Genomic DNA, 24,416 nt, shown 5'->3' on the forward strand with positions numbered 1-24,416 from the left:
ATGGGGAAGCGAAGGAAACTCACCACCGGAGATGTGGATTTTGCACTTAAATTGAAAAATGTTGAGGTAAAATTTTCTTAAAATTGAGAGAAATCCTGGTGGAATTGAGGGAAATTCCCTGGAAATTGGGGAGATTCACCCAGAATTTGAGGAAAAGTCACCTGAATTTGGTTTTTTCCACATTTTTTCAGCCCCAGGTGAGGGAAAAGTTACCCAAAATTGAGGGAAATTCTCTCGAAATTGAGGGAAATTGCCTCAAAATTGGGGGAAACTCACAAAATTCGGGGAAATTGCCTCAAATCTGGGGAATCACAAAATTCAAATCCCACCAAAAATTCGGGGAAATCCCACAAAAAATTGAGGGGAAACCTTCACAAAATGGAGAAAATCCTCAAAAATCACAGAAAACTGCGTGAAAATTAAAAATTACCCCAAAATCAAGAAAAATTCAGTAAATTACAGGAAAATTCCCACAAAATCAAGAAAAATTCCTACAAAATTCAGGAAAAATTCCTCGAAATTCCAGAAAAATTCCCACAAATTCAGGAAAAATCCCCTGAAAATCAGGAAAAATTCCCCAAAATTCAAGAAAAATTCCCCAAAATTCAAGAAAAATTCCCCAAAATTCCAGAAAAATCCCTAAAAATCAGGAAAAATTCCCTGAAAATCAGGAAAAATTCCCCAAAATTCAAGAAAAATTCCCTAAAAATCAGGAGAAATCCCCTAAAAATCAGGAAAAATTCCCCAAAATTCAAGAAAAATTCCCTAAAAATCAGGAGAAATCCCCTAAAAATCAGGAAAAATTCCCCAAAATCAAGAAAAATCCCTCAAAATTCATGAAAAATCCCCCAAAATTCATGAAAAAATCCCCTAAAAATCAGGAAAAATTCCCCAAAATTCAGGAAAAATTCCCCAAAAATCATGAAAAATCCCCTAAAAATCTAGAAAAATTCTGCCAAAACTCAGGAAAAATCGCTCAAAATTCAAGAAAAATTCTCAGAAAATCAAGAAAAATTCCCTAAAATGTGGGAAAATTCCTCCAAAATCAAGGAAAATTCCCCAAAATTCAGGAAAAATTCCACAAAAGTCAAGAAAAATTCCCTAAAAATCAGGAATAATTCCCCAAAATTCAAGAAAAATTCCCCAAAAATCAGGAAATATCCCCTAAAATTCAGGAAAAATTCTCGAAAATTCCAGAAAATTCCCCCAAAATTCATGAAAAATTCCCCAAAATTCAGGAAAAATCCCTAAATTCAGGAAAAAAACCCCCAAATTCAGGAAAATCTCCATTTTTCCAGCCCCTGTACGGGTTCCACGCCCAGGAGTTCATCCTGAGGGAAAACCTTCCCTAAAAATCAGGAAAAATTCACTAAAAATCAGAAAAAATTCCCTGAAAATCAGGAAAAATCCCCTGAAATTCAGGAAAAATCCCCCAAAATCAAGGAAAAATCCACCAAAATTCAGGAAAAATCAGGAAAAATCTCCTAAAAATCAGGGAAAATTCCCCAAAAATCAAGAAAAATTCCCCAAAATTCAGGAAAATCTCCATTTTTCCAGCCCCTGTACGGGTTCCACGCCCAGGAGTTCATCCCGTTCCGCTTCGCCAGCGGGGGAGGAAGAGAATTGTATTTTTACGAGGAGAAAGAAGTGGATCTGAGTGACATCATCAACACCCCTCTGCCCAGAGTGCCGCTCGACGTCTGCCTCAAGGGTGGGAATTTGGGGTTTTTGGGGTTTTTTGGGGTTTTTTTGGGGGGGTTTGGAGAAATTTTGGGGGTTTTTTGGGATTTTTTTTTGGTTTTTGGGGATTTGGGGAGAAATTTTGGGGATTTTGGGGATTTTTTGGGGATTTTGGGGAGGCTTTTGGGAGGTTTTTTTTGATTTTGGGAAGGTTTTGGGGGATTTTGGGGATTTTTTGGTATTTTTGGGGGGATTTTTTGATATTTTTTGGGGATTTTTGGGATTTTTGGGGAAATTTTCAGGGTTTTTAGGGTGTTTTTTGGGGTTTTTACCTTTGCTATAAGTGCTGACCAGGGTTTTGGGGTGATTTCAGTGTGATTTTTAAGGTTTTTTTGGGATTTTTTGGGGGGTTTTTGGGGATTTTTTGGGGTTTTTTTGGGATTTTTTGGGGGTTTTTGGGGATGTTTTAGGGGTTTTTCGGGGATTTTGGGGATTTTTTGGAGGATTTTTGGGGATTTTTTAGGGGGTTTTGAGGATTTTTTTGGGGTTGTTTGGGGTTTTTTGAGATTTTTTGGGGATTTTTTGGGATTTTTTTGAGGGGTTTTTGGGGTTTTTTGGGGATTTTTTTGGTTTTTGAGGGATTTTTGGGAATTTTTTTGGAGGATTTTGGGTTTTTTTTGGGATTTTTTGGGGGGAATTTGGAGACTTTTTTGGGGGATTTTTTGGGGGATTTTTGGGATTTTTTGGGGATTTTTTGGGGGATTTTTGGGGGGATTTTGCGGGAATTTTTGGGGTTTTTTTTGGAATTTTTGGGGATTTTTGGGGGAATTTTTGGGGTTTTTTGGGGCTTTTGGGGATTTTTGAGGTTTAAAAGGGAAATTTTTGGGAATTTGTTGGAAAATTTGGTGTTTTAAAGGCGAATTTTGGGTGATTTTGGGGGAATTTGAGGGATTTTTGAGGTTTTTTGGGGGATTTTGGGGAATTTTTGGGATTTTGGGGATTTTTGAGGTTTAAAATGGAAATTTTTGGGGAATTTTTGGGTTTTCAAGGCGAATTTTGGGTGATTTTGGGGGAATTTGAGGGATTTTTGGGGGTTTTTTGGGGATTTTTGGGGTTTTTTGGGATTTTTGGGATTTTTTGGGATTTTTTGGGGGATTTTGGGAAGTTTTTGAGGGATTTTTTGGGAGGTTTTGGGGTTTTTTTGGGGTTTTTTTGGAGGATTTTGGGTGGTTTTTTGGGGGTTTTGGGTGTTTTTGGGGGATTTTGGGAGGTTTTGGGGTTTTTTTTGGTTTTTGGGGCTTTTGGGGGATTTTTTGGGGGTTTTTGGGGAATTTTGGGGGTTTTTTGAGAGATTTTTTGGGATATTTTGGGATTTTTTGGGGGGATTTTGGGGATTTTTGGGATGTTTTGGGATTTTTTGGGGATTTTGGGATTTTTTTGGTTTTTGGGGATTTTTTGGGGGGATTTTTGGTATTTTGGGGGTTTTTTGGGGTTTTTTGGGGATTTTGGGGTTTTTTGGGGATTTTTTGGATTTTTTGGGTTGGATGGGGATTTTGGGGGATTTTTTGGGTTTTGGGGGATTTTTGGGGGTTTTTGGATTTTTTTGGATTTTTTTGGGGTTTTATTTTTGGGGGTTTGGGATTTTTTGAGGGGTTTTGGGGGATTTTTTTGGGAATTTTGGGGATTTTTTTGGGATTTCTTTGGGGCTGTTTGGGGATTTTGGGGATTTGTTTGGGTTTGTTGGGGTTTTTTGGGCGATTTTTTCAGGGGTTTTTTTGGGGAAATTTTTGGGGATTTTTTGGGAGTTTTTGGGGGTTTTTTTGGGGTTGTTTGGGGATTTTTTAGGGAATTTATGGGGAATTTAAAGCTGAATTTTGAGGATGATTTTGGGGTTTTAAAGCTGATTTTTGGGGTTTTAAAGCTGATTTTTGGAGTTTTAAAGTTGATTTTTGGGGATGATTTTGGGATTTTGAAGCTGATTTTGGGGTTCTGAGGATGATTTTGGGGGTTTTGGAGTTGATTTTTGGGTTAAAAAGTTGATTTTTTTGCTCTCCCAGCTCACTGGCTCAGCATCGAGGGAGTTCAGCCTGCGATCCCCGAAAATCCCCCGCCGGGTGAGTCTCCCCAAAAAACCCCAAAAAACCCCAAAATTCCCCTAAAAAAAACCCCAAAAAATCCAAATTCCCCAAAATTCGCCTTCCAGCTCCCAAATCCCTCAAAATCTCACCTAAAAAACCCCAAAATTCCCCTAAAAACCCCAAAAAATCCAAATTCCCTAAAATTCTCCTTCCAGCTTTCAAATCCCAAAAACCCCCCGAAATCTCCCCAAAAAACCACAAAATTCCCTTCAAAAACCCCAAAAAATCCAAATTCCCTAAAATTCTCCTTCCAGCTTTCAAATCCCCCCAAAAAACCCCAAAATTCCCCAAAAACCCCAAAATTCCCTTCAAAAACCCCAAAAAATTCAAATTCCCTAAAATTCTCCTTCCAGCTCCCAAATCCCTCAAAATCTCACCTAAAAAACCCCAAAATTCCCCTAAAAAAAACCAAAAAAAATCCAAATTCCCTAAAATTCCCCTTCCAGCTTTCAAATCCCCAAAAAAACCCCAAAATCTCCCCAAAAAACCACAAAATTCCCTTCAAAAACCCCAAAAAATCCAAACTCCCTAAAATTCCCCTTCCAGCTTTTAAATCCCCCAAAAACCCCAAAATTCCCCTAAAAAAAACCCCCAAAAAATCCAAATCCCCTAAAATTCGCCTTCCAGCTCCCAAATCCCTCAAAATCTCACCAAAAAAACCCCAAAATTCCCCTAAAAAAAACCCCAAAAAATCCAAATTCCCTAAAATTCTCCTTCCAGCTCCCAAATCCCTCAAAAAACCCCAAAAATTCCCCAAAATTCCCAAAAAAACCCCAAAATTCCCCAAAAATCCCCAAATTTCCTCTCAAGAAATCCACAAAAAACCCCAAATTTCCACCCCAAACACCACCAAAATCCCTCAAAAAAACCCCAAAAAACCCTAAAACCCCAAAATTCCCCAAAAAACCCAAAATCCAAAAAAACCCCAAATTTCCTCTCAAAAAATCCCCAAAAAACCCCAAATTTTCCCCAAAAAATCCCCAAAATTTCAAAAACCCCAAAATCCCCAAAAATTCCCCAAAACCAAAAATTTCCAAAATTCCCTCAAAAACCCCAAAATTTCCCCCAAAAACCCCAAAATTCCTCCCAAAATCCCCCAAAAATCCCAAAATCCCCCAAATTCCCCCCAAATCCCCCAAAATTCCCTTTCCAGATCCCCTAAAATCCCCTAAATCCCCCAAAACTCCCCAAAATCCATTTTTTTCCCTGAAATGAGGAGAAATCAATAGGATTTTGGGATTTTTTGGGATTTTTCCCTCCTGACCCCAAATTTTCCTCCTGAAATGAGGAGAAATCATTGGGATTTGGGGATTTTTTTGGGGTTTTTCTCCTTGACCCCAAATTTTCCTCTCCTGACCCCAAATTTTCCCCTGAAATGACAGGAAACCATTGGGATTTAGGATTTTTTTTGGATTTTTTCCCTCCTGACCCCAATTTTTCCCCCTGAAATGACAGAAAACCATTAGGATTTTGGGACTTTTTTGGGATTTTTCTCCTCTGATCCCAAATTTTCCTCCCTGACCCCAAACTTCCCCCCCGAAATGACGGGAAACCATTGGGATTTTGGGATTTTTTTGGGTTTTTTTCCCTTTTTTTACTCCCTGACTCCAATTTTTCCCCCCAAAATGACAGAAAACCATTAGGATTTTGGGATTTTTTTGGGATTTTTTCCTCCAAACCCCAATTTTTCCCCCTGAAATGACAGGAAATCATTGGGATTTAGAATTTTTTTTGGATTTTTTCCCTCCTGACCCCAAATTTTCCCTCCTGACCCCAAACCTGCCCTTGACCTACGGGGAAATCAATGGGATTTCAGGATTTTTTGGGTTTTTTCCCTTCTAGCCCCAATTTTTCCCCCCAAACCCCAAATTTTCCCCCTGAAATGACAGGAAATCATTGGGATTTTGGGATTTTTTGGGGTTTTTCCCCTTCTAGCCCCATTTTTTTTCTCCAAACCCCAAATTTTCCCCCTGAAATGAGGAGAAACCATTGGGATTTTGGGATTTTTTGGGGATTTTTTCCTCCTGACCCCAATTTTTTCCCCTGAAATGACAGAAAACCATTAGGATTTTGGGATTTTTTTGGGATTTTTTTCCTCCCAACCCCAATTTTTCCTCCTGAAATGACAGGAAATCATTGGGATTTGGGATTTTTTTTGGATTTTTTCCCTCCTGACCCCAAATTTTCCCCCCTGACCCCAAACCTGTCCTTGACCTGTGGGGAAATCAATGGGATTTCAGGATTTTTTGGGTTTTTTCGTTCCCAACCCCAATTTTCCCCCCTGAAATGAAGAGAAATCAATGGAATTTTGGGATTTTTTTGGGGTTTTCCCCCCAAACCCCAATTTTTTCCCCTGAAATGACAGGAAATCATTGTGATTTTGGGATATTTTGGGGTTTTTCCCATTCTAGCCCCATTTTTTCCCCCTAAACCCCAAATTTTTCCCCTGAAATGAGGAGAAATCAATAGGATTTTGGGATTTTTTTTGGGTTTTTTCCCTTCTAGCCCCAATTTTTCCCCCCAAACCCCAATTTTCCCCCCTGAAATGAGGAGAAACCATTGGGATTTTGGGATTTTTTGGGGATTTTTTCCTCCTGACCCCAATTTTTTCCCCTGAAATGACAGAAAACCATTAGGATTTTGGGATTTTTTTGGGATTTTTTTCCTCCAAACCCCAATTTTTCCCCCTGAAATGACAGGAAATCATTGGGATTTGGGGATTTTTTTGGGATTTTTTCCCTCCTGACCCCAAATTTTCCCCCCTGACCCCAAACCTGTCCTTGACCTGTGGGGAAATCAATGGGATTTGGGGATTTTTTTGGGGTTTTTTGCCATTTTTTCCCCCAAACCCCTAATTTTCCCCCCAAAATAACAGAAAACCATTAGGATTTTGGGATTTTTTTGGGATTTCTCCCCTCCTGACCCCAAATCCTCCCGCAGCCCCCAAGGAGCAGCAGAAGGCTGAAGCCACAGAACCCCTAAAATCCACCAAGCCTGGCCAGGAGGAGGAAGGAAACCCCAAAAGCAAAGGGCCTGGAGGGGCTGCGGGAGATGGCAAAGGTGGGCTTTTTGGGGTTTTTTTGGGGTTTTTGGGGGGAATTTGGGGTTTTTTGGGGGATTTGGGGATTTGGGGGGATTTGGGGTGGGATTTGGGTGGAGTTTGGGGTTTTTTGGGGGATTTTGGGTTTTGGGGATTTGGGGATTTGGGGGGAGATTTGTGGGGTTTGGGTTTGGGATTTTGGGATTTGGGGTTTTGGGATTTGGGATTTTGGGATTTAAAGGTTGGGATTTGGGGATTTTGGGGATTTGGGAATTTGGGATTTGAGGATTTGGGGATTTTGGGATTTCGGAATTGGGGATTTGGGATTTGGGGATTTTGGGGTTTAAAGGTTGGGATTTTGGGATTTGGGATTTTGGGGATTTGGGATTGGCGATTTGGGGATTTGGGGTGGGATTTGGGTGGAGTTTGGGGTGTTTTGGGGGGGATTTGGGGATTTTGGTGTTTTGGGGATTTGGGGTTTGGGATTTGGGGATTTGGGGATTTGGGATTTGGGGATTTGGGGATTTGGGGATTTGGGGTTTTTGAGGGGGATTTGGGGTTTTTGGGGTTTTTTTTTGGGGGGATTTGGGGGGAGATTTGTGGGGTTTGGGGGGAAATTCAGGATTTTGGGGGAGATTTGGGGGATTTTGAGGTTTTTTGGGTTGGGATTTGTGAGGTTTGGGTGGAATTTGGGGTTTTTTGGGGCAGATTTGGGGGTTTTTGGGGAGATTTTGGGGTTTTTTGGGGTTTTTTAAATCAGTTTATTTGGGGTTTTTTCCTGGTTGCTCAGTGGGATTTTTGGGGTGAATTTTGCGGATTTTGGGTCTCAGGGAAGGAGAAGAAGACTCATTGCTTTGGGATTTTCACTGGAATTTTGGGATTTTCAATGGGATTTTGGGGTTTTTATTGGGATTTTGGGATTTTTTGGGGGTTTTTTGGGGTTTTTTAAATCGGTTTGATTTGGGGTTTTTTCCTGGGTGTTCATTTGGATTTTTGGAGTGAATTTTTGGGATTTTGGGTCTCAGGGAAGGAGAAGAAGCCTCATTACTGTGGGAAATTAATGGGATTTTGGCTTTTTTTTGGGGTTTTTTTGGGTTTTTTTGGGGTTTTTTCAATCGGTTTGATTTGGGGTTTTTTCCTGGGTGTTCATTTGGATTTTTGGGGTGAATTTTTGGGATTTTGGGCTCTCAGGGAAGGAGAAGAAGCCTCATTGCTTTGGGAAATCAATGGGATTTTGGGGTTTTTTATTGGGATTTTGGGGTTTTTTGGGGTTTTTTCAATCAGTTTGATTTGGGGCTTTTTCCTGGGTGTTCATTGGGATTTTTGGGGTGAATCTTTGGGATTTTGGGTCTCAGGGAAGGAGAAGAAGCCTCATTGCTGTGGGAAATCAATAGGATTTTGGGTTTTTTTATTGGGATTTTGGGGGTTTTTGGGGTTTTTTTAGGGTTTTTTACATCGGTTTGATTTGGGGTTTTTTCCTGGGTGCTCATTGGGATTTTTGGGGTGATTTTTAGGGATTTTGGGCTCTCAGGGAAGGAGAAGAAGCCTCATTACTGTGGGAAATCAATAGGATTTTGGGGGTTTTTATTGGGATTTTGGGGATTTTTTGGGGTTTTTTTGGGGTTTTTTCAATCGGTTTGATTTGGGGTTTTTTCCTGGGTGTTCATTTGGATTTTTGGGGTGAATTTTTTGGGGATTTTGGGTCTCAGGGAAGGAGAAGAAGCCTCATTGCTGTGGGAAATCAATAGGATTTTGGGGGTTTTTATTGGGATTTTGGGGATTCTTTGGGGTTTTTTTGGGGTTTTTTCAATCGGTTTGATTTGGGATTTTTTCCTGGTTGCTCAGTGGGATTTTTGGGGTGATTTTTGGGGATTTTGGGTCTCAGGGAAGGAGAAGAAGCCTCATTGCTTTGGGAAATCAATGGGATTTTGGGGTTTTCAATGGGATTTTTTTGGGGATTTTGGGTTTTTTTGGGTTTTTTTGGGGTTTTTTCAAATCAGTTTGATTTGGGGTTTTTTCCTGGTTGCTCAGTGGGATTTTTTGGGTGAATTTTTGGGATTTTGGGCTCTCAGGGAAGGAGAAGAAGCCTCATTGCTGTGGGAAATCAATGGGATTTTGGGTGTTTTTATTGGGATTTTGGGTTTTTTTGGGAGTTTTTTAGATTTTTTTAAATTGGTTTGATTTGGGGTTTTTTCCTGGGTGCTCAGTGGGATTTTTGAGGTGAATTTTTGGGATTTTGGGCTCTCAGGGAAGGAGAAGAAGCCTCATTGCTTTGGGAAATCAATGGGATTTTGGGGTTTTCAATGGGATTTTTGGGTTTTCAATGGGATTTTTATTGGGATTTTGGGGGTTTTTGGGGTTTTTTTGGGGTTTTTTACATCGGTTTGATTTGGGTTTTTTTCCTGGGTGCTCAGTGGGATTTTTGGGGTGAATTTTGGGGATTTTGGGCTCTCAGGGAAGGACGAGAAGCCTCATTGCTGTGGGATTTTCACTCGAATTTTGGGATTTTCAATGGGATTTTGGGATTTTTTAGGGTTTTTTCAATCGGTTTGATTTGGGTTTTTTCCTGGGTGTTCATTTGGATTTTTGGGGTGAATCTTTGGGATTTTGGGTCTCAGGGAAGGAGAAGAAGCCTCATTGCTATGGGAAATCAATAGGATTTTGGGGTTTTTTATTGGGATTTTGGGATTTTTTTAGGGTTTTTTAAATCGGTTTGATTTGGGGTTTTTTCCTGGGTGCTCAGTGGGATTTTTGGGGTGAATTTTTGGGATTTTGGGTCTCAGGGAAGGAGAAGAAGCCAGCCCTGCTGGAAGGAGCTCCCCTGAGGCTCAAACCCCGCAGTGTCCATGAGCTCTCCGTGGAGCAGCAGCTTTACTACAAGGAGATCACCGAGGCTTGTGTGGGATCCTGTGAGGCCAAACGGGCTGTGAGTGACCCAAAAACCCCAAAAATCACCCCAAAAAAATCCCCAAATCCTGCAGAGTTCAGGGAGCCAAAAAACCCCATTAAAATCAGAAAAAATCCCATTAAAATACTAAAAATCGCCATTAAAGTCCCAAAAATTTGTGACTTCAAAGAGGCCAAAGGGGCTGTGAGTGACCCAAAAACCCCCAAATTATCCCCAAAAAAATCCCCAAATCCTACAGAGTTCAGGGAGCCAAAAACCCCATTAAAATCAGAAAAAATCCCATTAAAATACTAAAAATCGCCATTAAAATCCCAAAAATCGCCATAAAAATCCCAAAAATGTGTGACTTCAAAAGTGCCAAAGGAGCTGTGAGTGACCCCAAAAACCCCAAAAATCACCCCAAAAAAATCCCCAAATCCTACAGACCAGAAAACCAAAAAAAAACCCTAAAAAATCCCCTGAAAAATCACCAAAATACCTAAAATCGTCACTAAAATCGCCATTAAAATCCCAAAAATCTGTCATTACAAAAATGCCAAACGGGCTGTGAGTGACCCCAAAAACCCCAAAAATCACCCCAAAAAAATCCCCAAATCCTGCAGAGTTCAGGGAACCAAAAAATCCCCCAAAAAATTGGAAAAAATCCCGTTAAAATATCAAAAATCGCCATAAAAATCCCAAAAATTTGTGACTTCAAAGAGGCCAAAGGGGCTGTGAGTGACCCCAAAAACCCCCAAATTATCCCCAAAAAATCCCCAAATCCTACAGACCTGAAAACCAAAAAAACCCCCAAAAAAATCCCCTGAAAAATCACCGAAATCCCAAAAATCCACACTAAAATCACCATTAAAATCCCAGAAATTTGTCACTTCAAAAATGCCAAAGGAGCTGTGAGTGACCCCAAAAACCCCAAAATTATCCCCAAAAAAATCCCCAAATCTTACAGAGTTCAGGGAGCCAAAAAACCCAAAAAAAACCCCAAAAAACATCCCAAAAATCGCCATTAAAATCCCAAAAATCGCCATTAAAATCCCAAAAATTTGTGACTTCCAAAGTGCCAAACGGGCTGTGAGTGACCCCAAAAACCCCAAATTATCCCTAAAAAATCTCCAAATCCTGCAGAGTTCAGGGAACCAAAAAAACCCCAAAAAAATTGGAAAAAATCCCATTAAAATATCAAAAATCGCCATTAAAATCCCAAAAATGTGTGACTTCAAAAATGCCAAAGGGGCTGTGAGTGACCCCAAAAACCCCAAAAGTCACCCCAAAAAAATCCCCAAATCCTACAGAGTTCAGGGAGCCAAAAAACCCCATGAAAATCAGAAAAAATCCCATTAAAATACTAAAAATCGCCCTTAAAGTCCCAAAAATGTGTGACTTCAAAAGTGCCAAACGGGGCTGTGAGTGACCCCAAAAACCCCCAAATTATCCCCAAAAAATCCCCAAATCCTACAGACCTGAAAAACAAAAAAAACCCCCAAAAAATCCCCTGAAAAATCACCGAAATCCCAAAAATCGTCACTAAAATTGCCATAAAAATCCCAAAAATTTGTCACTTCAAAAGTGCCAAACGGGCTGTGAGTGACCCAAAAACCCCCAAATTATCCCCAAAAAATCCCCAAATCCTACAGAGTTCAGGGAGCCAAAAAACCCCAAAAAAATCCCAGAAATTGCCATTAAAATCCTCAAAATCGCCATAAAAATCCCAAAAATTTGTGACTTCAAAAATGCCAAAGGGGCTGTGAGTGACCCCAAAAACCCTAAAATTATCCCCAAAAAAATCCCCAAATCCTGCAGAGTTCAGGGAACCAAAAAAACCCCCAAAAAGTTGGAAAAAATCCCATTAAAATATCAAAAATCGCCATTAAAATCCCCCAAACTTGTCATTAACGTCCCCATTGATGTCCCCAACGTCTCCAATGTCCCCAACATCCCCAATGTCCTCAAATGTCCCCAATGTCCCAAATGTCTGCAATATCCCCAATGTCCCCAAAAGTCCCAAATGTCCCCAACATCCCCAATGTCCCCAAATGTCCTTAATACCCCCAAATGTCCCCAATATCCCCAAATGTCCCTAATGTCCCTAATGTCCCCATTAATGTCCCCAATATCCCCAAAGTCCCCAAATGTCCCCAAATATCCCCAATACCCCCAAATGTCCCCAAATGTCCGCAATGTCCCCATTAATGTCCTCATTAATGTCCCCAAATGTCCCCAATGTCTCCAATGTCCCCAACATCCCCAGTGTCTCCATCAATGTCCCCAAAGTCCCCAAATGTCCTCAATGTCCCCATTAATGTCCTGTCCCCAGTGCCCCAAAGTCCCCAACTGTCCCCAATATGCCCAACATCCCCAATATCCCCAAATGCCCCAAATGTCCCCAAATGTCCCCAATGTCCCCAAATGTCCCCAATGTCCCCATTAATGTCCCCAGTGCCCCAAAGTCCCCAAATGTCCCCAACACCCCCAATGCCCCCAAATGTCCCCAAATGTCCCCAAAGTCCCTACATGTCCCTAACATCCCCAATGTCCCTAATGTCCCCAACATCCCCAATGTCCCTAATGTCCCCAGTGTCCCCAAATGTCCCCAATGTCCCCAAATGTCCCCACTAATGTCCCCAAATGTCCCCTGGCAGGAAGCCCTGCAGAGCATCGCCACTGACCCTGGGCTCTACCAGATGCTGCCGAGGTTCAGCACCTTCATCTCCGAGGGGGTGAGACCTGAAATCCCCAAAATTCACCCCAAAATCACCCCAAAAATTATCCCTGAAATCCCTAAAAATCACCCCAAAAGTTATCCCTGAAATCCCTAAAATTCACCCCAAAATCACCCCAAAAATTATCCCTGAAATCCCCAAAATTCACCCCAAAAGTTATCCCTGAAATCCCCAAAATTCACCCCAAAATCACCCCAAAAGTTATCCCTGAAATCCCCAAAATTCACCCCAAAATCACCCCAAAAGTTATCCCTGAAATCCCTAAAATTCACCCCAAAATCACCCCAAAAGTTATCCCTGAAATCCCCAAAATTCACCCCAAAATCACCCCAAAAGTTATCCCTGAAACCCCAACATTTCACCCCAAAAGTTATTCCTGAAATCCCCAAAATTCACCCCAAAATCACCCCAAAAGTTATTCCTGAAATCCCAAAAATTCACCCCAAAATCACCTCAAAAGTTATTCCTGAAATCCCCAAAATTCACCCCAAAATCACCCCAAAAGTTATTCCTGAAATCCCCAAAATTCACCCCAAAATCACCCCAAAAGTTATTCCTGAAACCCCAAAATTCACCCCAAAATCAGCCCAAAAGTTATCCCTGAAATCCCAAAATTTCACCCCAAAAGTTATCCCTGAAACCCCAAAATTTCACCCCAAAATCACCCCAAAAGTTATCCCTGAAATCCCCAAAATTCACCCCAAAATCAGCCCAAAAGTTATCCCTGAAATCCCAAAATTTCACCCCAAAATCACCCCAAAAGTTATCCCTGAAATCCCCAAAATTCACCCCAAAATCAGCCCAAAAGTTATCCCTGAAATCCCAAAAATTCACCCCAAAATCACCCCAAAAGTTATCCCTGAAACCCCAAAATTTCACCCCAAAAGTTATCCCTGAAATCCCTAAAATTCACCCCAAAATTTCACCCCAAAAGTTATCCCTGAAACCCCAAAAATTCACCCCAAAATTTCACCCCAAAAATTGTCCCTGAAATCCCCAAAATTCACCCCAAAATCACCCCAAAAGTTATCCCTGAAACCCCAAAAATTCACCCCAAAAGTTATCCCTGAAACCCCAACATTTCACCCCAAAATCACCCCAAAAGTTATCCCTGAAACCCCAACATTTCACCCCAAAATCACCCCAAAAATTGTCCCAAAACTTGTCCCAAAAATCCCAAAACATTATCCCAAAATCTCCCGTTAATTAGCCCAAAAAATCCCACAGAATTAGCCCAAAAATCCACAAAATTATCCCAAAAATCTTGGGAATTATCCCAAAAATCCAGGGGAATTATTATCCCAAAAATCCATGGGAATTAGCCCAAAAATCCCACAGAATTATCCCAAAAATCCATGGGAATTATTATCTCAAAAATCCGTGGGAATAACCCAAAAAATCCAAAAAAATATTCCAAAAATTCCCATGGATTATCCCAAAAATCCACAGAATTATCCCAAAAATCCACGGGAATTATTATCTCAAAAATCCGTGGGAATAACCCAAAAAATTCCCATGAATTATCCCAAAAAATCCCAAAAATTATCCCAAAAATACCCATGGATTATCCCAAAAATCCCCCAAAATCAGACCAAAAATCCACAGAATTATCCCAAAAATCCACGGGAATTATTATCCCAAAAATCCCCCAAAATCAGCCCAAAAATCCATGGGAATTATCCCAAAAATCCATGGGAATTATTATCCCAAAAATCCATGGGAATTATTATCCCAAAAATTCCACAGAATTATCCCAAAAATCCATGGGAATTATCCCAAAAATCCCCCAAAATCGGCCCAAAAATCCACAAAATAATCCCAAAAATCCCATAGAATTATCCCAAAAGTTCTCATTAATTATCCCAAAAGTCCATGGGAATTATTGTCCTAAAAATCCATGGGAATTACCCCAAAAATCCCGCTGAATTACCCCAAAAATTAGTCCAAAAATTTTCCCAAAAATCCACAGAATTACCCCAAAAATTAGTCCAAAAATTATCCCAAAAATCCCACAGAATTACCCCAAAAATTAGCCCGAAAATGCACGGGAATTACTCTATGAATTTTCCCAAAAATCCATGAGAGTTATCCTAAAAATCCTGGGAATTAGCCCAAAAATCCATGGGAATTATCCCAAAAATTCCCATGGGAATTAGCGCGAACATTCCCATGAATTATCCCAAAAATCCCCCAAAATCAGCCCAAAAATCCATGGCAATTATCCCCAAAAATCCATGGCAATTATCCCAAAAATTCCCATGAATTATCCCAAAAATCCACAGAATTATCCCAAAAATCCCACAGAATTATCCCAAAAAAATCCCGGAGGATTTCCCCAACACCCCAAGGTGTCCCCAATGTCCCCACAATGTCCCCACCATGTCCCCAAGGTGTCCCTGCTGTTCCCCAAGGGATGTCCCCAATGTCCCCACAGTGTCCCCACTGTCCCCAAGGTGTCCCCAGTGTTCCCACAGTGTCCCTAATGTCCCCAAGGTGTCCCCAAAGCCCCAAGGGATGTCCCCAAGGTGTCCCCAAGGTGTCCCCAATGTCCCCACAATGTCCCCAAGGTGTCCCTGCTGTCCCCAAGGGATGTCCCCAGTGTCCCCACAATGTCCCCAAGGTGTCCCTGCTGTCCCCAAGGTGTCCCCAAAGCTCCCAGGGATGTCCCCAAAGTGTCCCCACAATGTCCCCAAGGATGTCTCCGCAGTGTCCACAATGTCCTCACGGTGTCCCCAAAGCCCCCAGGGATGTCCCCCCAATGTCCCCGCAGTGCCTCCAATGTCCCCAAGGATGTCCCCAATGTCCCCAAGGATGTCCCCAAGGTGTCCCCAAAGCCCCCAGGGATGTCCCCAAGGTGTCCCTGCAGTGTCCCTACAATGTCCCTGCAGTATCCCCAATGTTCCTGCCGTGTCCCCAATGTCCCCAAGGTGTCCCCAAAGCCCCAAGGTGTCCCCAAGGTGTCCCTGCTGACCCCAAGGTGTCCCCAAAGCCCCAAGGGATGTCCCCAAGGTGTCCCCACTGTCCCCAGGGATGTCCCCACAATGTCCCCAGTGTCCCTGCAGTGTCCCCGCTGTCCCCAGGTGAGGGTCAATGTGGTTCAGAACAACCTGGCGCTGCTGATCTACCTGATGAGGATGGTGAAGGCCTTGATGGACAACCCGACCTTGTACCTGGAGAAATACGTGAGTGACACCTGTGTCACCTGTCTGTCACCTCCCTGTCACCTCATTGTCACCTGTGTCACCTCCCTGGGACACTGTGTCACCTCCCTGGGACACTGTGTCACCTCCTGTCACTCACTGTCCTCACCTGTCCTTGATGGACAACCCGACCTTGTACCTGGAGAAATACGTGAGTGACACTGAATTGCCACCTGTGTCACCTGTGTCACCTGTGTTACCTCATTGTCACCTGTGTCACCTTCCTGAAACCTTGTGGGACCAACTGGGACACGCCTGTCACCTGCTGTCCCCTCCTGTCACTCACTGTCCTCACCTGTCCTTGATGGACAACCCGACCTTGTACCTGGAGAAATATGTGAGTGACACTGAATTGTTACCTGTGTCACCTCCCTGTCACCTCATTGTCACCTGTGTCACCTCCCTGGGACACTGTGTCACCTCCTGTCACTCACTGTGCTCACCTGTCCTTGATGGACAACCCGACCTTGTACCTGGAGAAATACCTGAGTGACACCTGTGTCACCTGTGTCACCTGTCTGTCACCTGTCTGTCACCTCATTGTCACCTCCTGTCACCGTGTGGGACCAACTGGGACACTCCTGTCCCCTGCTGTCACTCAATGTCCTCACCTGTCCTTGATGGACAACCCGACCCTCTACCTGGAGAAATACGTGAGTGACACCTGTGTCACCTGTCTGTCACCTCATTGTCACCTGTGTCACCTGTCTGTCACCTCCTGTCACCTCCCTGGAACCACCCAGGACACTCCTGTCCCCTCCTGTCACTCAATGTTCTCACCTGTCCTTGATGGACAACCCGACCTTGTACCTGGAGAAATACGTGAGTGACACTGAATTGTCACCTCTCTGTCACCTGTGTCACCTCATTGTCACCTCCTGTCACCTCCCTGTCACCTGTGTCACCTCATTGTCACCTCTGTCACCTCCTTGTCACCTGTGTCACCTCATTGTCACCTGTGTCACCTGTGTCACCTCCCTGTCACCTGCCTGTCACACGCTGGATCCTCCTGTGTCACCCCAATGTCCACTCGTGTCTCCACCTGGCTCTGAGGGACAGCTCAAGTGTCCCCAAGTGTCCCCAGGGTGTCCCCACCATGTCCCCAGCTGCACGAGCTGATCCCGGCGGTGATGACGTGTCCCTGTCCTGTCCCCAAGTGTCCCCAAAGTGTCCCCAAGTGTCCCTTTTGTCCCCAGCTGCACGAGCTGATCCCGGCGGTGATGACATGTCCCTGTCCTGTCCCCAAGTGTCCCCAACATGTCCCTTTTGTCCCCAGCTGCACGAGCTGATCCCGGCAGTGATGACGTGATCCTGTCCTGTCCCAAACATGTCCCCAACATGTCACAAACATGTCCCCAAGGTGTCCCCTGTGTCCCCAGCTGCACGAGCTGATCCCGGCGGTGATGACGTGTCCCCAAGTGTCCCCAAGTGTCCCCAAGTATCCCTTGATGTCCCCTTTGTCCCCAGCTGCACGAGCTGATCCCGGCGGTGATGACGTGTCCCAAAGTGTCCCCAAGTGTCCCCAAAGTGTCCCCTCTGTCCCCAGCTGCACAAGCTGATCCCGGCGGTGATGACGTGTCCCTGTCCTGTCCCAAACATGTCCCCAACATGTCACAAACATGTCCCCAAGTGTCCCTTTTGTCCCCAGCTGCACGAGCTGATCCCGGCAGTGATGACATGTCCCTGTCCTGTCCCCAAGTGTCCCCAACATGTCCCCAAGGTGTCCCCTCTGTCCCCAGCTGCACGAGCTGATCCCGGCGGTGATGACGTGTCCCCAGGTGTCCCCAAAGTGTCCCCAAGGTGTCCCTTTTGTCCCCAGCTGCACGAGCTGATCCCGGCGGTGATGACGTGTCCCTGTCCTGTCACAAACATGTCCCCAAGTGTCACAAACATGTCACCAAGTGTCCCCTCTGTCCCCAGCTGCACGAGCTGATCCCGGCGGTGATGACATGTTCCTGTTGTGTCCCCAAGTGTCACAAACATGTCCCCAAAGTGTCCCCTGTGTCCCCAGCTGCACGAGCTGATCCCGGCGGTGATGACGTGTCCGCAAGTGTCCCCAAGTGTCCCCAACATGTCACAAACATGTCCCCAAGGTGTCCCCTCTGTCCCCTTTGTCCCCAGCTGCACGAGCTGATCCCGGCAGTGATGACGTGTCCCTGTCCTGTCCCCAAGTGTCACAAACATGTCCCCAACATGTCCCCAACCTGTCCCTTTTGTCCCCAGCTGCACGAGCTGATCCCGGCGGTGATGACGTGCATCGTCAGCCGCCAGCTGTGCCTTCGGCCAGATGTTGACAACCACTGGGCTCTGCGGGACTTTGCCGCCCGGCTGGTGGCTCAGGTGTGCAAGAACTTCAGCACCACCACCAACAACATCCAGTCCAGGATCACCAAAACCTTCACCAAGGTCACTTTGGGGTGAAAAATGGGGAATTTGGTAAAAAATTGTAATTTGGGGTCAGAAATTGGGGATTTGGGGTCAGAAATGTGGGGTTGGGATGGACTGAGGTGTGCAAGAACTTCAGCACCACCACCAACAACATCCAGTCCAGGATCACCAAAACCTTCACCAAGGTGGGTTTGGGGTCAAAAACAGGGATTTTGGGTAAAAAATTGGGATTTTGGGGTGAAAAATTGGGGATTTGGGGTGAAAATTGGGGATTTGGGGTGAAAATTGGGGATTTGGGGACAGAAATTGGGGTTGGGATGGACTGAGGTGTGTGAGAACTTCAGCACCACCACCAACAACATCCAGTCCAGGATCACCAAAACCTTCACCAAGGTCAGTTTGGGGTGAAAAACGGGGATTTGGGGTGAAAAATGGGGATTTTGGGGTGAAAAACGGGGATTTGGGGTGAAAATTGGGGATTTGGAGTGAAAAATTGGGGATTTGGAGTGAAAAATTGGGGATTTGGGGTCAGAAATTGGGATTTGGGGTCAGAAATGGAGATTTGGGGTCAGAAATTCAGAATTTGGGGTCAGAAATTCAGGATTTGGGGTCAGAAATTCAGAATTTGGGGTCAGAAATTCATATTTTGGAGTCAGAAATTCAGAATTTGGGGTCAGAAATGTGGGATTTAGGGTCAGAAATTCAGAATTTGGGGTCAGAATTTGGGATTTGGGGTCAGAATTTGGGATTTTTGGTTCCCCCAGAGCTGGGTGGATGACAAAACCCCCTGGACGACTCGCTATGGATCCATCGCTGGGCTGGCCGAGCTGGGACACGACGTGAGTGACACCCAGTGTCACCTCTGGGGCACATCTGTGTGGCACCTGGGGGACACCTCTGTCACCTCCCCGCTGTCCTGAATGTCCCCAATCCCCTCAATGTCCCCAAGTGTCCCCCAAAGCCCCCAATGTCCCCATTAATCCCTCAAGGTCCCCAGTGTCCCCAAAATCCTGAAATGTCCCACATCTTCCCAATGTCCCCAATGTCCCCAACGTCCCCAATGTCCCAAATTCTCCCCAATGTCCCCAATGTCCCCAACACCCCAAATCCCCAGTGTCCCCAATGTCCCCATTAATGTCCCCAATGTCCCTGATGTCCCCATTAATGTCCCCAATGTCGCCATTAGTGTCCCCTGATGTCCCCATTAGTGTCCCCAATGTCCCCATCAATGTCCCCAATGTCCCCAATCCCCTCAATCCGCAACATCCCCAATGTCCCTGATGTCCCCATTAATGTCCCCAATGTCCCTATTAATATCCCCAATGTCCCAAATCTCCCCAACATCCCCAATATCCCCAATCTCCCCAGTGTCCCCAGTGTCCCCATTAATGTCCCCAATGTCCCCATTAATGTCCCCAATGTCCCCAGGTGATCAAGACCCTCATCCTGCCGCGGCTGCCGGCCGAAGGTGAACGTGTGAGGAACATTCTGGAAGGACCTGTGGTCAGCAACATTGACCGGATCGGCGCTGACCACGTGCAGACCCTGCTGCTGGTGAGCCTGGGGACACCTTGGGGACATTGGGGACACCTTGGGGACATTGGGGACACCTTGGGGACATTGGGTTGGTCAGCAACATTGACCGGATCGGCGCTGACCACGTGCAGACCCTGCTGCTGGTGAGCCTGGGGACATTGGGGACATTGGGGACACCCTGGGGACACCTTGGGGACATTGGGGACACCCTGGGGACACCTTGGGGACACCTTGGGGACATTGGGGACACCCTGGGGACACCTTGGGGACACCTTGGGGACGTTGGGGACACCTTGGGGACACCCTGGGGACACCTTGGGGACACCTTGGGGACATTGGGGACACCCTGGGGACACCTTGGGGACACCCTGGGGACATTGGGGACACACAGGAACAAGTTGTGTGCGATCCCTCCCATATCCCCAGTGTCCCCAGTGATGTCCCCGATGTCCCCAATGATATCTCAATGATATCCCAATGTCACTCTGATGTCCCCAATGTCCCCAATGATGTCCCCAGTGATGTCCTTGATGTCCTCGTGTCTGTATGATGTCCCCAGCGTCACTCTGATGTCCCCAATGATGTCCCCAGTGTCCCCAATGATATCTCAGTGATATCCCAGTGTCACTCTGGTGTCCCCAACGATGTCCCTAATGTCCCCAATGATATCTCAATGATATCCCAATGTCACTCTGATGTCCCCAATGTCCCCACAGAAGCACTGTGCCCCCGTGCTGGGTTATCCCAGTGTCACTCTGATGTCCCCAATGATGTCCCCAGTGATGTCCCCACTGTCCCCACAGAAGCACTGTGCCCCCGTGCTGGCCAAGGCTCGCCCTCCCCCCGACAGCCCCGAGTCCCTTTGGTGTCCCCAGTGATGTCCCCAATGTCCCCAATGTGCCCAATGTCTCCAATGATATCTCAATGATATCCCCATGATGTCACCATGTCCCCAATGTCACTCAGATGTCCCCACTGTCCCCAATGATGTCCCCAATGTCCCCAATGTCCCCACAGAAGCACTGTGCCCCTGTCCTGGCCAAGGCTCGCCCTCCCCCCGACAGCCCCGAGTCCCTTTGGTGTCCCCATGATGTCCCCAATGTCCCCAGTGATATCTCAGTGATATCCCCATGATGTCCCCATGTCCCCAATGTCACTCTGATGTCCCCAATGTCCCCACAGAAGCACTGTGCCCCCGTGCTGGCCAAGGCTCGCCCTCCCCCCGACAGCCCCGAGTCCCTTTGGTGTCCCCAATGATGTCCCCAATGATGTCCCCAATGTCCCCAGTGATATCCCAGTGTCACTCTGATGTCCCCAATGATGTCCCCAATGTCACTCTGATGTCCCCACTGTCCCCACAGAAGCACTGTGCCCCTGTCCTGGCCAAGGCTCGCCCTCCCCCCGACAGCCCCGAGTCCTACCGAGGGGACTTTGGCTACCTTGGTGGCCTTTTGTGTTCCCACGTGGTCAAGGCCAGAGCCCAGGCGGCCCTGCAGGCCCAGCAGGTCAACAGGACAACGCTGACCATCACCCAGGTGACACTGGGGACATGGGGACATTGGGGACATTGGCGGGGTTGGGGACTTTGGGGACATTGAGGGGATTGGGGGAAATGGGGGCAATGGGGGATTGGGGACACTGGGGACATTGGGGACACAGGCGGCCCTGCAGGCCCAGCAGGTCAACAGGACCATGCTGACCATCACCCAGGTGACACTGGGGACAATGGGGACAGCGGGGACATTGAGGGGGTTGGGGACATTGAGGGGATTGGGGACATTGGGGGGATTGGGATATTGGGGGCAATGGGGGTTGGGGACACTGGGGACACAGGTGGCCCTGCAGGCCCAGCAGGTCAACAGGACCACGCTGACCATCACCCAGGTGACACTGGGGACAATGGGGACAGCGGGGGGGGTTAGGGACATTGGGGACATTGAGGGGGTTGGGGACATTGGGGACAATGGGGGCTTGGGGACATTGGGGACACAGGCGGCCCTGCAGGCCCAGCAGGTCAACCGGACAACGCTGACCATCACCCAGGTGACACTGGGGACATTGGGGACATGGGGGGGTTGGGGACATTGGGGACACTGGGGGCACAGGCGGCCCTGCAGGCCCAGCAGGTCAACCGGACCACGCTGACCATCACCCAGGTGACACTGGGGACATTGAGGGGATTGGGGACAATGGGGACTTGGGGACACTGGGGACATTGAGGGGATTGGGGGAAATGGGGGCAATGGCGGATTGGGGACATTGGGGACACTGGGGACACAGGCGGCCCAGCAGGTCAACAGGACAACGCTGACCATCACCAGGTGACACTGGGGACATGGGGATGTTGGGGACATTAATGGCATTAGGGATATTGGGGATATTGGGGGGATTTGGGGACATTGGGGGACATTGGGGACATTGAGGGGGGATTGAAGGAATTGGGGACATTGGGGACATCTGCAATGTCACCACAGCCACACCCGACGCTGACCCAATGTCCCTGATGTCCCCAACATCCCCCATCCCCCCAATGTCCTTAACTGTCCCCAATGTCCCCAACATCCCCCCAATGTCCCCAATGTCCCCAACATCCCCCATCCCCCCAATGTCCCTAATGTCCCTAACTGTCCCTAACTGTCCCCATGTCCCCAATGTCCCTGATGTCCCCAATCCCCCCAACCCCCCCAATGTCCCCTAACTGTCCCCATGTCCCCCAGCCCCGCCCCACGCTGACGCTGTCGCAAGCCCCGCCCACTCCGGGGGTCCAGCCCCGCCCCCCCAGCATCATCAAGGTCCCCAGCGCCATCGCCCTGCCTGTCCCCGTCCCTGTCCCCGTCACTGTCCCCACGCTGGCCTCGGGCCGCCCGGGGACACCGACGCAGCCGTCACCGCCGCCCGCCAAGTTCATCGTCATGTCCTCCTCGGCCAGCAGCGCCAGCCAGCAGGTACGGGACAGCGGGGACAGTGGGGACAGCTGGGGACATCTGGGGACATGGGGGACAGTGGGGACAGTGGGGACAGTGGGGACAGTGGGGACAGTGAGGACAGTGGGGACAGTGGGGACAGTGGGGACATCACTGCGGACATTGGGGACAATGGGGACAGTGGGGACATCTGGGGGGGTTGAGGATATTGGGGACAGTGGGGACAGCAGGGGGGTTGAGGGTATTGGGGGCATCTGGGGACATTGGGGAGAGTGGGGACATGGGGACATCTGGGGGGTTTGAGGATATTGGGGACATTGGGGATATTGGGGACATCTGGGGACATTGGGGACAGCAGGGACATCTGGGGGGTTGGGATATTGGGGACAATGGGGGGTTGGGGACATTGGGGACAATGGGGACATTGAGGGGATTTGGGATATTGGGGACAATGGGGGGGGTTGGGGACATTGGGGACGTTGGGGACATCATTGGGGACATTGGGGACATTGGGGATATTTTGGGCATTGGGGACATTAGGGACATTGGCTGGATTTGGGGACATCGAGGGATTGGGGACATTGGGGACACCGGGGATGTTTGGGGGTTGGGGATATTTTGGGATTTTGGGGACATTTGGGGACATCGGTGGGATTTGGGACGTTGGGGACATTGGGGGATATTGGGGACATTTGGGGACAGTGGGGACATTGGGGATGTTTGGGACATTGGGGACATTGATGGGGATATTTGGGGACATCTCTGGGGGATTGGGGACTTTGGGGACATCACTGGGGACATTGGGGGTCACGGAGGACATGGCGGGAGGGACAAGGAGGTGACAACAAGAGCACAGTGAGGTGACAACGAAGGAGCAATGAGGGGACAATAGAAGGACACCGAGGTGACACCGCGGTGACCCAACTGTCCCCTTCTGTCCCCTCAGGTGATCACCCTGAGCACCTCCCCCGCGCCCACCGCCACCTCCCCTGTCACCACCACTGTCCCCAGTGTCCCCAGCGTGCAGCCGCTGGTCAAGCTGGTGTCAGCCCCCGCTGTCCCCAGTGCCACCAGCGCCACCAGCGCCACCAGCGCCGTGCAGAAGTACATCGTGGTGTCACTGCCGCCCGCCGGGGACACCAAGGCAGGTGGCACTGCCACCGCCACCGCCCCCGGCGCCACCCCGCCCGGCCAGCCCGCCCAGATGTCCCCAAGTGCCACCGCCGGGGCGTCACCCGCCGCCAAGGGGGAGCCTGGGGACAGCCCGCAGGGTGGCACTGGTGGCACCGGTGGCACCTTCGGGAAGGCGAACGGCGGGGGACAGGAGAGCCAGGGGGGGCAGTGACAGCGGGGTGACACCAGAGTGTCCCCAAAGTGTCACCTCTGGGGAGACAGGAGAGCCAGGGGGGGCAGTGACAGCAGAATGTCCCCAAAATGTCACCTCTGGGGGGACAGGAGAGCCGGGGGGGACAGTGACAGCAGAATGTCCCCAAAGTGTCACCTCTGGGGGGACAGGAGAGCCAGGGGGGGCAGTGACAGCAGGGTGACACCAGAATGTCCCCAAAGTGTCACCAGTGTCACCTTTGGGGGGACAGGAGAGCCAGGGGGGGCAGTGACACTGAATTGTCACCTGAGTGTCCCCAAAGTGTTCCTGGAGCTCTCTGAGGGGACAGGGAGTGACCTGGGGGTCCCCAAAGTGTCCCCAAAGTGTCCCTGGAGCCCTCAGGGGGGGACAAGGGGGGTTTGGATGTCCCCAAAGTGTCCCCAAAGTGTCCCCAAAGTGTCCCCTGAGCCCTCCTGGATGTTTATAGGAACTCAATAAACTCCCAGTTCGTCCCAGTTTGTCCCAGTTTGGTGTCACCGGTGGGGACAATGGGGGGGGGGG

At 47.6% G+C, this 24,416-nt stretch overlaps 1 protein-coding gene across 1 annotated transcript; it reads left to right on the top strand.

The window, feature by feature from the left end:
* Positions 1 to 24,370, top strand: LOC146423133 (transcription initiation factor TFIID subunit 6-like). Its single transcript, XM_085045163.1, has 13 exons — positions 1 to 66; positions 1,558 to 1,711; positions 3,738 to 3,794; positions 6,759 to 6,878; positions 9,642 to 9,784; positions 12,403 to 12,480; positions 15,564 to 15,665; positions 17,907 to 18,089; positions 18,836 to 18,910; positions 19,500 to 19,625; positions 20,969 to 21,142; positions 22,325 to 22,552; positions 23,478 to 24,370. The coding sequence occupies exons 1-13, from the start codon at positions 1 to 3 to the stop codon at positions 23,874 to 23,876; spliced, it is 1,905 nt and encodes a 634-aa protein (XP_084901289.1). The 3' UTR covers positions 23,877 to 24,370.
* Positions 24,371 to 24,416: the final 46 nt, after the last annotated feature.

The sequence above is a fragment of the Lichenostomus cassidix genome, unplaced genomic scaffold (genome assembly GCF_008360975.1).
Source record: "Lichenostomus cassidix isolate B80296 unplaced genomic scaffold, HeHo_3.0 HiC_scaffold_34, whole genome shotgun sequence".
NCBI classification, from domain to species: Eukaryota; Metazoa; Chordata; class Aves; order Passeriformes; family Meliphagidae; genus Lichenostomus; species Lichenostomus cassidix.